At 42.0% G+C, this 16184-nt stretch overlaps 1 protein-coding gene across 2 annotated transcripts in view; it reads right to left on the bottom strand.

Annotated features, from left to right (window-relative positions):
* Window positions 1-1678: 1678 nt before the first annotated feature.
* SLC6A6 (solute carrier family 6 member 6) overlaps window positions 1679-16184 on the bottom strand; it is a 58837-nt gene continuing 44331 nt past the window's right edge. For both annotated transcript variants that reach the window (XM_019473441.1, XM_019473440.1), the window contains 5 exons: window positions 13528-13665; window positions 12365-12467; window positions 11329-11429; window positions 10471-10641; window positions 1679-8783 (listed from right to left, as the gene is read on the bottom strand). In XM_019473441.1, the coding sequence (XP_019328986.1) occupies window positions 8643-8783; window positions 10471-10641; window positions 11329-11429; window positions 12365-12467; window positions 13528-13665 (654 nt within the window). In that variant the 3' untranslated portion in view covers window positions 1679-8642. The remainder of the gene's footprint in view (window positions 8784-10470; window positions 10642-11328; window positions 11430-12364; window positions 12468-13527; window positions 13666-16184) is intronic.

Genomic DNA, 16184 nt, shown 5'->3' on the forward strand with positions numbered 1-16184 from the left:
GCTAATGTCACCTTGCGTCCCATGGACCTCGGCTGAGGGAGCCGGCCGCAGGCATGGGCAAGGTGATGGCCGCCCATGGCAGGTACATGAAGCCCTTTGGCAGCAGCTCATGGCGCTTAGTGGCTTTTAAAATTATTTATTTACTTTATTTTAATCTGAGACATGTTGTAGTTGCTGTCTGTGCCAGTATCAGGCTGCTCAGCCCAGGCATTGCAGGCTTCGTTGATGGGAAGAGAAATCCCTGCCAAAGTCCTCAAATCTCACCCAGCAAAATAACCAACCAAGCCAAAAAAACTCCAAATAAAGACAGCTGTGGGGCTAATCCTGGGCGCTGGAGCTTCGGCAGTGATTAGGGGCTGATGCACGAATGCTGAGCAGCTTTACTTTTCACAAATAGTAGCCACTTACGTGCTGTTTTTTTGTTTCCCTGTCTCAAATCAGGACTTAAGGAAAGGCCTCTCTGGTTTAATCTTCATCTGCTTGACTGAACAGGCAAATGTTAATGACCAGACTTAAATGACCAGTCCTATACACCAGGAAAATTAATGTTGGATTTTACCTTTTTTTTTTTTTCCCTTTCTTTTTCTTTCTCTTGGGCTTTTCTAATGTATTTGAACCTCCGTGGTAGTGGTGCCATGCAGCCAAGATGGTACAGACAGCAGCGGGCAATGCCCTGGGATGGACTGAGTTGGGGTGGCTCAGCCCAACGGCAAGAGCTCCCTAGCAGTAACTCATAAAGCTGCACTCATCTCCCCGTGCCCCTGTGAAGGGGCCAAGGAAAGCTTGTGTCTGCAGGGACAGTCTTGTGAGGACATCAGTGCTCTATTTTCAAAGAAAGAAAAGAAAAAAGAGGGAAAATGGAGGGGGGGGGAAGAGGCTACTTTCTCATGGCCTTGTAAGACTCGGCACATGCCCAACTGCACTTGATGAAGAGCTGGTCTGGGGAAAAAAAAAAAGCACCAGTGAAGTAAGGCCATAGGCTGGGCAAGACTGACCCAACGTGGGTTGGGACCAGCACTGATCCTTCTTCGTGCTCAGCCAAAGTCATTGCTGGGGTTTTAGCTCTTGCTGAGCAGTGCTTACACAGCATCAAGGCCTTTGCTGCTGCTCACGCTGCCCTGCCAGCAAGTAGGCTGGGAACGCACAAGAAACTGGGAGGGGACACAGCTGATGCCAACTGACCAAAGGGATGCCCCACACCGTATGATGGTGGGCTCAGCGACAAACCTGGGGCGGGCGGAGGTGGGCGGGGGTGGCCATTTCTGTTTCTCAGTGGTGAGAAACTGTTTTATTTTGCACCACTTGTTTTTCTTGGTTTTGTTTTGTTGCCTCTTTGTTTTTTTTTTTTTTTCTTCTTTCTTCCTTTTTTTTTCATTATTAAACTGTCTGTAGCCCAACCCACCAATTTTTGCACTTTTACCCTTCTCTCTCCATCCCACGGGGTGAGCGAGCGGCTGTGTGGGGCTGAGCTGCCGACCAAGGTGAAACCATGACAGACATGAAGTCAGATTGTAAGCTGGGCCAAGCAGCTCAGTGAGCTGGGCTTATATATATATGTATATAAAATGTAACATTTTAAAGGACAAAAAACCCCAAACCAACCACCCTAGACTAAATAATAGGTTTAAAGGAAGAATTGAGCTACTCAAAGACCAAAAAAAGCATCCAAGAGCATGGCTGGTTTATAAAGGAAAGTTTTATTTTCAGTTATAAGGTGATTACAAACTCATCTAAAAAAGCAAAGATGACTTAAAAATATCCATATACATTTTATTTATCTAAAAAGCAAAACAGAAACTGCAAAATACAAATTTACCATATACACAAAGGCTAGGGTTTTTAGGATTAAATTACAGTCCAGGATTTTTTTCAAATACAAATATTCCGTTTTGGAACACACAAAAAATGATTTAAAATCTTTTAAAAATATTTTTAGTTGTTTTTTTTTTTCTAAAAAGTTCAGATGACATTTTTAAGGAGGCCATCATGGACATCGCCTCCTCACTGTATGTGCTACTCATCACATTACTGTAGTCACAGTTGCTAGGAATTTAAATAATAAAAAAACCACCACTGTTTTTTAGCCAAATACATCACACAAGATGGACCACCTCTTATAACGTGAAGTCCCTGGCAACATTATCAGGTAACAATCACAACATTACACTGGAGAAAAACAACATCCTATTGAACAACGAGCACTTCAGAACAGGACTGGGATGCTGCAATGCTGAGAGACAGTTGCTGGCTTCCAGAGCAGGAGCAGATGACAAACTAACTCAACTTGCCCCCAAGTGTTTTTTCAGCCTCTCAACATGATTTTGCCACTGTTCTCATTTCTTTTCCTTTATATATTGAAAACAAAAATCAAATCTTTTTAACATCTCAACTGCAGAAGCAGATAGATTTAGAAACAATATGTATCATGCTAACATGTACTATGCTACAGGACCGAAGCCTTCCCCTGCATACAAAAGCACACATGCACAGCTCCTTAGCATAATCAAGTTTCACTTTTTTTTTTTTAAACTATATTTTTCCCCATTATTTCTTCTGATTTGTCAAGTCGGGCCATGTTTTCCCTTTGCTGCAAATGGGAAAGCGAGCTGCACTGTCCCGCTGTGCGCCACAGAGCCAAACCACGGGGAGGAAGCCTCCAGAAACTCACTCCTTTTTAAAATGTCTTTAATTTGCTTTACTCCTAAAGCTCAGGGCTGTGTAAAGCTTGTGGCGATTCATTTCTGACACTGTTACCGATTATTTCAAATTAAGACACAGCAGTGATACAAAAAGGCCATGCCTGCGCTGCCATTCAATAGTCAAGCAATACCAGCAGGGTCCGGCTCTTTTCCAGTTGCAAGCCCTGTCACTAAAGTTCTCCACCTTTGATAGGGATGGGGGAGTGATTATTTTTCTTAATGTTTTCAGTCTGCAAAATTTCGAGCTTGCCTCTTTTCTTTGGTCAAATGGTGTCTGAAGCTTTTCCTGCTTTTTTTTAGGACACAAGTAAATTGAAATCACCAATTCAAAATGACAATTGGAAAAAACACACCAAAAATTGACCGTTTCTGGTTTTTTTTTAATAGAAACAAACAAATTCAGATTTTTATTTTTTTTTAAAAGCAGCGAAGCATTGTCCATGTACAGGTTTATTTTGGGCTGGCAGAAAAGAGCCATGATCCGGTGGAGGGTGCAGGGCTGGACTGGGCAGTTTTCCAGCTGGGGCTAGTGCTGGTTATGCTCAAGTCGTTCTTGATCAAGCTTTCTAGTTAACTCAAATTGACCATTGATACAAATAATAGAAAATTTTTGTGACCAAAGAATGGAGCTCAGGGGGCTTCTTTTGCACTAGTTCATGGGGTTTTGGGGGTTTCAAGTGTCACCGAATCAACTGAATACTTTCTTTCTTAAGCTTAACTTTGATTACAAGAAATAAAATGAGCTACTAGGGTCTGACAGTTCCTGACCTTTGCTCATGCAAATATACAAATACACAACACCACGTCAATCCTAACCGCAAGGCTTTGGATGCTGATTTTGGAGAAAACAAGTCCAAGGCAGCTGCCTGAACCCACACCACACCCAACCTCCCATACCAGGAGCCATGTGGTGCTTACAAGGAGCCAGAAGAGTTTTCAAGTCCAACCTCAAGGCTTCCTTGGAGGGGCCACAGCCTAGGATTTTGTCATTATGTTCCCTCTTTCACCATCCCCCAATTTAGGAAAGGCCACTTGGGCACCCTGGCAGGTTGGCTCTTTGCAGGCAAGTGGTGCCTAAACCTTCTCAATCCTCATCCTAAACAGCTCTGCAAGACTTACGCACATGATTTGCAGCCTAGGAATAGAAGCAATGTCCCCACTTGTGTGCATGCATATGAGGGTGAAAGATTTCATCCACTAGTCTACTTAAACACAGATTTATTTATTTTTTTACTGAAAGTGAGCAACTTCCATTGAATCTCCTGGAAATGATGTCAGGGTCATCTTTCTTCCAAGTGTACTTGAGCTGCTTAACTAACTTGTCCACTCCATTCAATACACAGCTTATTAACATTTTATATACATTATGCCTCCATGAGTGATCCTGCAGTGACCACAAGACATGGAAGCTAATAATCAGTTATTCAAAAACGTTCAAATCCTTCTCCCACGGATGGAGTTTTGCCATTGACGCAACAAGTGGGAGCTTTGAACCCAAGTGTGACAAGCATGACCTCACTGAAACTGTAAGTCTCCTTAGCAAATAAAAGCAGACTGGGAGGAGACTTGTAAAAGGCCTATCGAATGGAAATGTCCGTGTGTCTTCAGATCTACTCGAATTGTCTAACGCTGAGACAGAGAAGAGGAACCAGGAGTATCTGCAGTTGAGAAAGGAGGATGCACACAGGACTGAAAACAGCTGCAGAAGATGCTATCCTGATGGTGACATTAAAGGCACTGCTAATGGTTGTTGGTGGGTTGGGTTTTTTTTTTTTTTGTGTGTTACAGCAACCGTAAGGCTGCACTTTTTTTTTGTTTTCCTCCTCTCCCCAAGAACAGCTGCAAAAATCAGTTTTGCTGAGCTGTTTCAGCAGACCATTCCTAACTCCCCTCCGCTCCAGGAGCTGCACTGCTGCTGCAGGGTGACCACCAGCATTGTTCTAGATGGCAAACACAGCTGCTAGGCTTTTGTATTTTCATTTACAACACAAGAACAAATCCATTGTGGACCTACTACCTCACACTTAAAAGAGGACTTTTCTAAGTGTGTGGATCTGTTTGGACCAGATGAAAAGGAACGCTACGCATGAGAAGGAAAATGAGAACAATAACAACAACAATAAAAAGCAGTTCTATTTATGAAATCATACTGTTTAAATACCAAAATACAGACTACTGGTAAAGTCCCTTACAATAGATGCCCGTTCAGTGAGATCATAACTAGTGACAGGTGAACTGAAAAAGTTTGGAAAATTGAGAAAAATATGAAACAGGTTGGAAAATCTTGTGGACTAAACGTTCCCCTTTACATTTCTACTATCTCTTGATTTCAGTTCAGCTGGAAATAAATACTGCTGAAAATCTGCCGTTTTTCAAGCCCAGAAGAATCCATGAATACAAAGGTACATGAAATACAAAAAGGTGTGGGTTTTGTCTTGTTTTATTCTGGTTTTAAACTCAGGGATCTCGTTCTGAAGATCTCATGCCAAAACTGCACTAACTTTTCCCTGGATCCAAACCAGTTCATCTATGACTAGTCATGATATTTTAATATAGAGTTCCTCATTTACATATAACAGGTAAAATAGGTCACAAGTGTTTAAACAAGTAAATTAGGGAAAAAATCAGTTGTATTTGCAGTCAGAAATAGGTAGAAAACACAGACTTTTTGAAAAATTATGTTTTTAATAAATTTGGCAGAGGATCATGTTGAAATGCAAATTTATCATCAAGAAAAGTTCAGAAATCTGATAAAAGTGTTAGGAAAACCCAAAACTGTAAAAATATGAATGTGCTCATTGGAACTCAAACCCCGGATAAAACAAGAAGAATTAATTTTTTTTTTTTTTTGAGGGGAGAGAAGAGGGGAGAGGGGAACTGTTTTCCAGAAACAATAATTTCTTAGCTCTTCGTGAGTCCCAGCCCTCCCTTGCAGTCATGCTGAAGAGCACAGCAGGGCCAGAGAAGTTGACATAGAGAATGCTTCAATGAGGTTGTTGCATATGTGCGAGACATTTTCACTTGGTACATGGAAGCAACTGATTTGAATGGCACAGTTTATATCGAAATGGGGCTGGGTTCTAGTTCTCTAGTAGTTGTACTTTGAAAGGTGTAGTACTAGCCCTCTGGTTCTTAACACAAAGACGCTCTCCACAATGCGGGAGATGGCTAAATACCAAGCTGACTCGTCAGAGACATCTTTGATATAGCCAAACCATTATTTTTCCCTAACTAAAGCTTGTCACAGCACGAAAGTGATGTGCACGCTATATCTCAAAAACAGTTGTATGACAATGTATAGATATAAAAAAATATAAATCAAGCATCAGTGTTTCATCTGCACTCACAGAAACCATTAATTTAGACCCCCCTAACCTGCTACTGCCTCTTCACCCAGGCAAGCGTGCCTGTTTACTGCAGACACTAACTGTAACTCAAAAATGAGGGTCCAAGCTGAAGCCCACTAAAGAGAGTTATCTTTGATTACATTTCCTTGCCTTTGATGGTTAAAGGCTATTAAAAAAAAAAAAAAATAGCTGTATGCATGTTCCTTTATTTTGGGCACATGTGATGACACCCACTGGCTCACAGAATTCCCCCAGTGACCTTTGGATGGCTATTGCCACTGGCCCAGCAGGTGACACTAGATGTTAGTCACCTCCAGCTGCGGAAAAGTTTCATTTATAACTCTCATAATACAGCACCCAGAAAAAGAAAGCAAAAGCAATTCTGCCGTGGCTGGTTTTGTTGCTGCAACTTAGCTATCTGATGTAAAAATGTGTACAAATTCAAACTAGAAAGATTTTGAAAGTTACAGATGCAGCCACTTTTTCCTTTTTTTTTTTTTAAAATTAAATTGGTCCATCTCTTAAGTTTTAAATCACCCCTTTTCTGTTACAGGAAAACCAGCAAGCTAATCAACAAGTGTTTGCGCTTCTGCGGCCAGTTAGCCCATGGGACAAGAAAAAATAAAATAAAACTGCTGTGTAGGAATGTTAAGAACTGGATATGTTCCTGTTTAAATGACAAACTCTGCCCTGACAGACCAAGCTGACAGCAGCATAAGCAGATACAAACTCTGGTTTTACCAAGCATTTCCTCTAAATACCTTTGGATAGCCTAACTGTGGTATCATAAGAAGAAAAAAAAATCTCTCCCTCTACTACAATGCCCACAAGAAAAGGCTGAGTTTCGCCAGAGAACCTGTTCCCAGCACAACCTGCTCAAGTTTTTTAAAAAAAAAAAAAAAAAAGATTTTGTCCATGTTTTGGACAGTCTTCAGGGAGCAATTCCCCATGGAAACATCCACCTCGCCCACACAAAGCAGAACCCCATTCCTACGCTCCTTGTAGTGGTTTCTCTTCACTCCCCAGTCTAACCTGGAACAGTATGCAATTCTTTCTGACCAAATACAAAACATTTCAGTGTTACATGTTCCCTTTGCTTTGACTTAAAATCCTGAAAGCCCTGTTTCTTCAGCAGAAACGATTCATAAGCCTCGTAAATATGTCTGCACCCTCCCCCCCCCAAAAAAAAAAAAAAATTACGTTTTAACCCAATGATGGGCAAGGAGACTGGGGCCCCTAGGTCCACTGCTGCTATTTAGTAACGTGGGACAAGGGACTTTTAGTCCTTTTGTCTGTTCCCCCAACAGTAATGAACACCCCCCCAAATAAATAAATAAAGCAAATCCTGGTTACTGAACTTGGCAAAGCATTTCTGAGATACATGGATGAAAAGCACCTGTTTGCTGAATGGTATTATTATCTTTATTACTATTATTATTAACAACTTGTCTGTTATAAATACCGGTTACACCAAATGTAGGTGAACGGTTTTGTTCCTCCTGTCAGGGATGACCTGGTTTGCGTTCACCTTTGGACGGTCAGAGTCCAGAAGGGATTCTTTTATTTTTCTGCCCAAAACCAAAGTCCAATAATTAACATGCAAACAAATGAGCAAGCAAACATCTGAAGCACCCAGAGGGCAGGTGCTGCTTTTCCCCTCTCAGCTCCTGGGCACTCGCCCCTGCTGCCCTGGGGACAGGCTGCCCCTCCCAGTTTGCAGAATTCAAGTTTACACCAGTGCCACCACACTAAAATATGCTTTGCTGGAAAACTCAGGAGCAGGTACTCAACCTCCCTGCTCTACGCATAAACAGCAGGCATTTCACTTAAGTAAAAAACCCCCCAAAACCTTAAAAAAAGAAAAAAAGAGAGGAAAAAAAAAAGAGTGAACCATGCCAAATCCTGCAAACACCTTCCTAAAGTCCTCCTCTCGTCTGTGTGACAGGGTCCCAACGCCATGCTAGGGAGGGATGGCCGCAAGGCTCTTCACACCCAACTTCTCTGCCTCCCTCGCAAACTCTCTGCTCCAGCTGCCCGGCTATATCTTTATTCAGGGACTGTGCTAAACATAACTGTACCCTTTCCCTAGTGTGACCCTGAAGCCTGTCGTTTACCACAATTGAACCAGAGGGTGGAAATACTACACCTTTGAAAATTCTCTTGAAACAGCGTCTTTTTTTTAATCATATCTCTAAACAGAGCTCCTTTTGTGTGTTCTGTAGGTTACCCTGCTCCCAACCATACCAGCACCTAAAATTGCTTTCTGAGACTTGAATGTATTGCTGGCAAGACAATCAATTCAAGTGGTAAGGTGTATAATATTTAGAGATAAAGATATATATATTTTTAAAAAACCCAATAATAGTAAATTCCTGTAATATGTCTAGTCTGATATGAAAGCTCTCCCTCTACAGAGAGACATCTGCTGTGATTACCTTACAAAATATTAAAAAAAAACACACACAAAAAATAACTTTCTCTGTGAGAAATAAAAATAAATCCTAGTGCAAATATAAAGCTCTGTAAACCTGGTCCTATGAGAATCTATGGTTAGTAAACGGCAGTTAAAGCAGGTTTATCCTCTCACAGAGAGAGCTCACATCATGGTTTCCACAATGATATGAGTTGGCTTGATCAATCCGCCATTCGAAGTTCCATTGGGGCAGAAGGGGGTGCCACTCTCCGTTTCTTTGGACCACCGATTCACTTCCTTGGGGGCAGCCACTGCTTTTATCCTCTGAAAGAAAGAAGAAAAACAGAGGTGAGAAGACCAGCCGGCCCCTGAGTCTCCATGTGCAGGATGGAGGACGTGGCAATCCGAGGATGGGGACGGCGGCTGCCAGAGACGTGTGTATGCTGCGTGGCTCTGCAAGGACACGGGGACCTGGGCTGTGGAGCACTGCGTTCAACTTTTGCTCAGCTGCAGAGCCTGACTTGATGCAAGCGAGTCAGACAGGAGAGGGCATTCACAGCGTTATCCAGCATCCTGCATGTTGGGCTTTCAGCGCTGCAGCTGCTGCTCAAATTATGTGCATTCTCCTTCCTCATTTAGAAACAGCTCTGCCTTTTAGCCCAGCCGCTCATTGCCAAGTGGCAGCTTCTCTCCTACATCTAAGTTCACAAAGGAAGAACTAAACAGCATCTGACCAGTGTTTACTCTCTTTCCTTTCCTAACATGGTCTTTGAGGAGTGTTTTGGCTACTTTTAGACTTGTCTTTCAATAGATGGTGACAATGTAGGCAGGAAAATAAACACTCATGAAAATGCTCTGGCCACAGCTGAAAAAGACCATTAACACTTGGAGGAAAACAAATGCAAGTGTTTGTGCTCTGGGAAATGTTCTTTTTTTATTCTATTCTCTCTTTTTTCCTAACCCGAAGTGTCCCACTTTCTCCTCCAAGAATACCCTGGGCTGCAGTTAAGACCATCTCATTAGGCAAAAACAAAACTAATCTGAAACCTTAGAAGAGAATTGCTAAGTTTCATGCTTGCACAGTCTCTAAAAACTTTCCACTGGAAGAAAAACAAATCAGGGGAACCTGTGCTGAACTGTGAAGGGCAAGAGATTGCCTGCAAATCCAAACCTGAAAGAATCTGCGCTGTCAAGTCTGAATCCGACCCAAAGTTTTCCAAAGATCAGGGCAATCTGGATCCAGTGTTTTGATTTGATTCATTAGGAATAAATAAAAATTTAAAAACAGCTAAAAAGTGAAGCCCACTGGCAGGAGGGTTTGACTTGTATTCAGTCCCCCAGAGTGAAGGCCATGCCTGAGAGCCACACAATCCACAGGTGGATCCAAATTTCCCTGAAATTCAGTGAGCTCTTAGACAGCCAGGTTTGACCCAGGTCTCTCTCTCTCTCTCTCTCTCTCTCTCTCTCTCTCTCTCTCTCTCTCTCTCTCTCTCTCTCTCTCTCTCTCTCTCTCTCTCTCTCTCTCTCTCTCTCTCTCTCTCTCTCTCTCTCTCTCTCTCTCTCTCTCTCTCTCTCTCTCTCTCTCTCTCTCTCTCTCTCTCTCTCTCTCTCTCTCTCTCTCTCTCTCTTGTTTTCTTAGTGATTTGTAGGATGGTGCTTCCTTCTCCCCGTGGGCTGGAGAAGAGAGATCTGGCACTGGGAAGCACCCCAGTCCTTGAGCACTTGTCTGCACATGGAGGCAACGATTTGCCAAACTAGAACCTGCAGAAGTGGGACGCAAGTAAAATCACCTGGTGTTTGAGGACAGAAGGCTTCATGTTTGTTCTGTTTCTATTGTTAGCCCAAAGGACAGGTGATCTTTAACACTCTTGTTTGCATTCACTGCAGGAGAGGCACCCAGCTTTGCCCTACCTAGACAAGGTGGGAGTTTTCCAAGCATTGTGCTTATTTTGTGTAAAACAGCAAGTTAAAGCTCCCTTTCTCCTCCAGACAGACAACCGGTTGCTCTTACCTCAATGAGCGACCCATCTGACTGTATGATGCGGATGACCATCACCATAGGGATGCAGATCATGGAGGAAAGGGCAAGAACCCAGCCCAGGCCAATTGCCCAGTCTGGGTATGTGTAGACCTTGTTGTAGGTCAGTGGTTTGTACTTGGCCAAAGAAAAGATAAAGCACCCCTGTGGATGAGAAAGAAAACAAAGTGAGGGTCAAAAAATGCTGAAAGCAGTACGGCTCTGGTGCTACCACTGACCCTAAGAAGACAGGCAGTGAAAGGCAGAGTTGATGGATACCATATGTATTTTAAACCAATGAGCGAATTATTCTTCCATTTAAATTACTGAAAGAGCATCTGCATCTGCTTATAGGTAAACTGTTGCTTGACAATAGGGTGTTAAGCAACGGTGCTGAGCAGCTGCAGTACATTGCCTGTTCTTTTTCAGGGCTCAAATACTTGCTGTACATTGCAAGGAGCTTTCTGGGGTGTTCTTCCCAGCAAATGAAATACTTCAAGCCGAGTCTCTGCCTCAGACTGCTCAAGTCATTTTGTTAAAATGGCCCAGTAGTCCTATCACTTAAAGTAGGGACTGCTCTTGGGAGAGTGAGTTTTCTGTGTCCTGAATGTAGTATTTTGCCAATCCTAAGAAAAAACCACTCAAATGTAGACAACTGCAATTTGTGCAGGCACAGCAGAGAGCTGTCACATTAACAGCTAACACCTATGTCTTTGAGGGCTATGTTCAAGCCTCCAGCAGCTCTTTGCAAATTGGTCTCTGAATGCAACAGCCTTCACTTGAAGAGAAGCAGTGAGAGGCAGCTCAGAGCTGCTACGTGGAAGACTTGAAAGAGCCCGGGTCAGTACTCACCACGCAAAGAACTGGTGTGATCACAGTCCAGCTCCATTTCATCCAGGGACCAGGTCTGTATCCAATCATATCCTCAATGGCATCATAAATATTATCAGCGCCTGTAACGGATAGTGAGCGCATTTATCAGAATTGAGCATATAAAAGCCATGTAAGGACTGTAGGATTACAGCTGCTTTCCTAACCCCTCCAAGGGATATTTAAAGGGAAGACGAAGGTGTCAGATGTATTGTTCAAATGCTTTCCATGGCTGTGAAGTTCAAGATTATTTTCTCCTTGAGAAGCTCAAAGGTTGGGGGACTCTCTCATCCTATACACCCCTCATTATTTAGATGCAGGAGTGCAATGCTAATCCCTCCTGCCCACTCCTCTCCCCAGACCCTCACTGCTCTTGCCAGGGGGAATCCACCATGGGAAGGACACAACAGCAAACGGTACATCCTGCTTCTACAGAAATTTGACTGATGCAAACTGAAGGCTTTGTTTGTTTCACTTTCCTAAGGAGACGGAGTACATGAAGACTCAGGGAAATGACCACTCCTAAGCAGCAAACATCTTCTGATCATTCCTTAGCTACCATCTCAGGCAGCTACTGTCAGACCTTGGTACTCAGCATCGTCTAAAAATAACGGGACAGAATACACTTTTCTGTCAGCTTTCTTTTCGTATTTCCTATTTGGTTGGCTTGCCCCTTACAGACATTGCAGCTTTGAAAGGAAATTCTCTGAGAGACAAACAGAAATTTTCACAGCTGGCCAAACTTTCAACTCTCATCTCTAAACTTAACACATGTAAATGCTTAATTGTATCTTTATTAATTAGCAATGGAAAAATACTCATTTTTGTGTGGAAAAACACTGGAGGTTGGCTTCATCCCAGATGCAAATTTGTCTCCAAGAGGTCAGTGCAAATTTATATTAACGGCATGTGTCTGTTGCTGGGAAGAAGATTCTGGGGTGGCTGATGATTAAATGTTTGGCTAGCAAAATTGTCACTGACTCATCAAAAGGTATCAGATGAAAGGATTCTCACTTACCATAAACCCAGGCTACAGCAATACATTCAAAGAATGCAACCCACAAAAGGCATACACCACTAGCTGCATAGTAGTCAAAGAGTTGAAAAACATACATGCCACCCTGTAAAAGAGAGACATAATGGATTAGGATCCAACAGGAAAAAACCTGAATACTTCAGGCCCAGCTCCCAGTAACATCTACCAACGTATCTTAATGATTGTTGTCTAACAAGAAGAAATGTCAAGCAAGTAGGTAAGGTAAATATTTAGCATTACCTTCCCCAGGGGATATGTATGTTTACTACATGCATCCAAACAAGACGACGATCAAACAAAATTAAGCCACTTAGTATAATCTACTGAGACACTTAAATCTTTCCTTCTTACAAGTATTTTAGGATGGGCATTTATAGAAACAAATGATGTAAAGAAATAATAGGTCACCTCCTAACACTAATGCCTCCAAAATACTAAAAATGGAAGTCAGTTCATCAGGAGGGTCTTCATTTATGAATTGAGTGGAAGGACTTTTTTTAATGAGAATAGTTCATTTTTTTCTTTCTATATTTATACTGTGCTGTTAGACTCCTTGTTCTCACTACACTGAACCGTATATACCTGCACTTTTACTTGAAAAAACTGTGTTTGTTAGGCACCTCTGCTGCAGGTGCTGTTTTAATTCCCACAATCATGCTCTTCCAGTTGTTTTTAAAATCTGGCTTGGATTTTATTTTGGAGATAAATATCACAACAGTGCAGCCACTGGAACATATTCCCATCTTGTTTATACTAGAATAAATCCAGGGGTATTTAATTGATTCAAATCTGTGTAACTAAGATAAAAATCTCTTTCCCTGCATGCACTGGATGGATTCTTAATCTGCTCTGCTGAAGGTGTTTCATCATTTGGAGCCAGATGTTAATATTCATACTCATGTCGATTAGTACCTGAGATCAGATTGAATTTAATGAGATTTCATTTCTCTGTTCCTCTGACTGAAAAGGGGGGAATATAGAGCTCCTTTTCAAAATGCTTTCAGATCTAGGGATGAAAGATGCTCTGTAGATCTAAAGAGGACTGCTCCTCTGAGTGGCTAATTTCGTGCAGTCTCTTTCATAGCTAAAATTGGTCTAAAAACTGGCTAAAAAAGAAGGCAATTTCCAGAACCGGTGCTACTTACCTCAGTCACCATAGTTAGTCCCAGAAGATAGCTAAGGAAACATACTATAGCGATGAAGATTTCCCGTCGGTAACCCTTCCTTAGGAAGGATGGGTGCAGATCAACTAATGACGTGATCTGTCCTTCAACTTCAACAAACTAAAGGGGAAAAACAACAACAAAGAAATGTGACTTGAAAATTACCCGCCATGCATTTTATCCGGGCTCATACTTGAACAAAGGCTCCACAGCAACACCCTGACTGTACTCTGTGGCAAAACATTGCTCCGAATAAATAAATAAATCGGAAGCCATTCCTTTGTAACCCAGAGGTTGAAGTGTGGGGGTAGTTTTCAGGTTGGAACAAGCTTTCAGAATTGCCGTTCATTTCCTAGCAGCCTTATGAACCACCAAAGGGGCTCTGTAAATGCAAGCCGCAAGGATAAAGGAAATTAATTCGATGACAGGAAGGCACTTATGTGGCTTTTATGTTGTAGCTGTTCCAGATGAATACAAGATGTATGCTAGAAAAGCAGCAGAGAGAAAACACTCCAAAAAGCCTAAGCTAGGAGAGTACCTCCCAGCCTTTTTTTGATGTGCCAGGAAACCTCACAGGTACTAGTTAGGTTAATTCCACAACTGGATATAATTCTACTCTTGGGTCTGCTAGTGAAAATCCAGCCAAGGGAAAGCAGACTTTGATGTGAAATAGCAGCACTTCTTGACTGAACTTGTCTTTTCTGAACCTGTGAGCAGAGTACCTCTGACTGAGGCTCTGGGGTACTTCTGCAGCAATAACGGAGCTGTTGATACAGTCCCCATACAAAGATTTGGTAAACTATTTGCATGTGTAAACGAAAAATGAAGCTCTGAATAGACGAGCTAAAAATGTTACTTTATCTAGCTTCATGGTAACTGTATTTGTACTTACTTGCCATTGGAAAACTACATGTAAGATGTGTAACTTGAGTTAACCAAATAACCCAAACTGGATTTGAATAAAAGTTTGAAGTTAATCAAAAACCAGATGCATTTCACCCATGGAGAAAAGCGACTACTGAACTGCGCCCAAGCAAATCTGAAGAAGGGGTCATTCAGCTGATCTGTACTTTCAGCCTGGCAAGGTACAAAAGAACCAAGTTCACTGAAGACATGAGGATACCATGGAGAACCAAAGCTGCCTCTGAGGATATGATGTTCACTTTAAGTGGATACATCATCTTATAACTAATGAGTTATCACGGGGAGCCTATGAAATAGCATTATTTCAAGAAAAGCTACCTTTTTCTACCCAGTAGCTATACTGCTCTTACAGTGCCCAGAAGTGCCCTGTAACTACACTCTTTGACCACGAGCTGAAGCTCCATTTTGGAAATACAGACCATCCTGCAAACACTCCACCAGATTTTGTTGCCTCCCGTCTTGTTACTTTGACTTCTGTAAAACTGGTTTTCTTTTTAAATGCAACCCTTTCCTTTGGGCTGATTTGATCTTAAACTGCTCTGGCATTCCAGAAACCTGCTTGACTGCACTCCAAAAAAACAGAGGGGTGGAGGAGAGAAATTAAGCGCTCCAATTAGTTTTAATCATTCTACGCAGTGAGGAGCTTTTTAAAATTACTAGACAGCTTCCAATTTGTATAAGCACAGGGTTGTTGAACCACGGCACTGGGCACTTTTACATTTACTTTGGAACGATTGAAAGTTGCTCACTAGAGTTCAAAGATTAAGCCATAAAGAGCAATTTAGGGCAAATGGAATATCAAAAATGTAAGAGATTAAGTACACAACAACTGGGTAAAAATCCATTTAGAGATCTCTCCTCATACGAGAGAGCATTTAGGCTAAGTGAACATTTCATTCTTACCAACTGGGTTTTTATAACCTTAGTGACTTTCCATTTGAGTGCAGAAAGCTGCCTGTTGCCCTGAAAACTTTGGCAATTTTGAACGTGTAGTTACTGCATAATCCCTGGTCACCCATGTTTCCTTGTAAGTGGACTATCTAGAAATGATTTACAGGTTCTTTGGGAGTATTTAGTCCAACATTCTTACAAGCAACCACCGGGAAAAATAACATAACTTCTTAGACTGAACTTTTTGATTTTTTTGCTCACTAATTAATAGCAGTGTGTGCTATAAAATTAGTACAGCTGGAACCCAAGATGCTTTCTGGCCTGTTTGGAGGTACTGAATGTGCATTGGTGATGTGAAAGTCAGCAAAATCCCAAGCTGCTCAGCAGCTCTGAGCCTAAGGCCACCGAAAAAGGCTGTGGCTTTGTCCTCTGACTGTTTATGAAGCCACCCTAGATACACTGTACAAAACATTTTGTGCTTTTTGTGCCTCACGATGGCTTAGCTTTTCTTTTTTGGCGCTTGGCAACCATCAAAGCCTGTATGCCTAGTAGTTATTAATTCTTACAAAGTGTTTTAATGATGGTGTATACACACTGCAGGTGATCGCAACGGCACAAAGTACTCTGGAACAGACTGCTGTAGTCTTTTATGTTTTAAAATGGTTAAGGTCTTCTCCAAAGTAGGAAAATACTGCACTGCGACCAAAATGGTGGTATTTTGCGGCCAGACTGGGACTGATATTTAGGTTAGGGAGTACTGCCCTAGTCTTGTGGACTCCATTAACTCTTGATGACAAAGACTTACTGAGCAACATCATACTATC

Source organism: Aptenodytes forsteri, unplaced genomic scaffold (genome assembly GCF_000699145.1).
Source record: "Aptenodytes forsteri isolate BGI_AS27 unplaced genomic scaffold, ASM69914v1 Scaffold53, whole genome shotgun sequence".
Lineage (NCBI taxonomy): Eukaryota > Metazoa > Chordata > Aves > Sphenisciformes > Spheniscidae > Aptenodytes > Aptenodytes forsteri.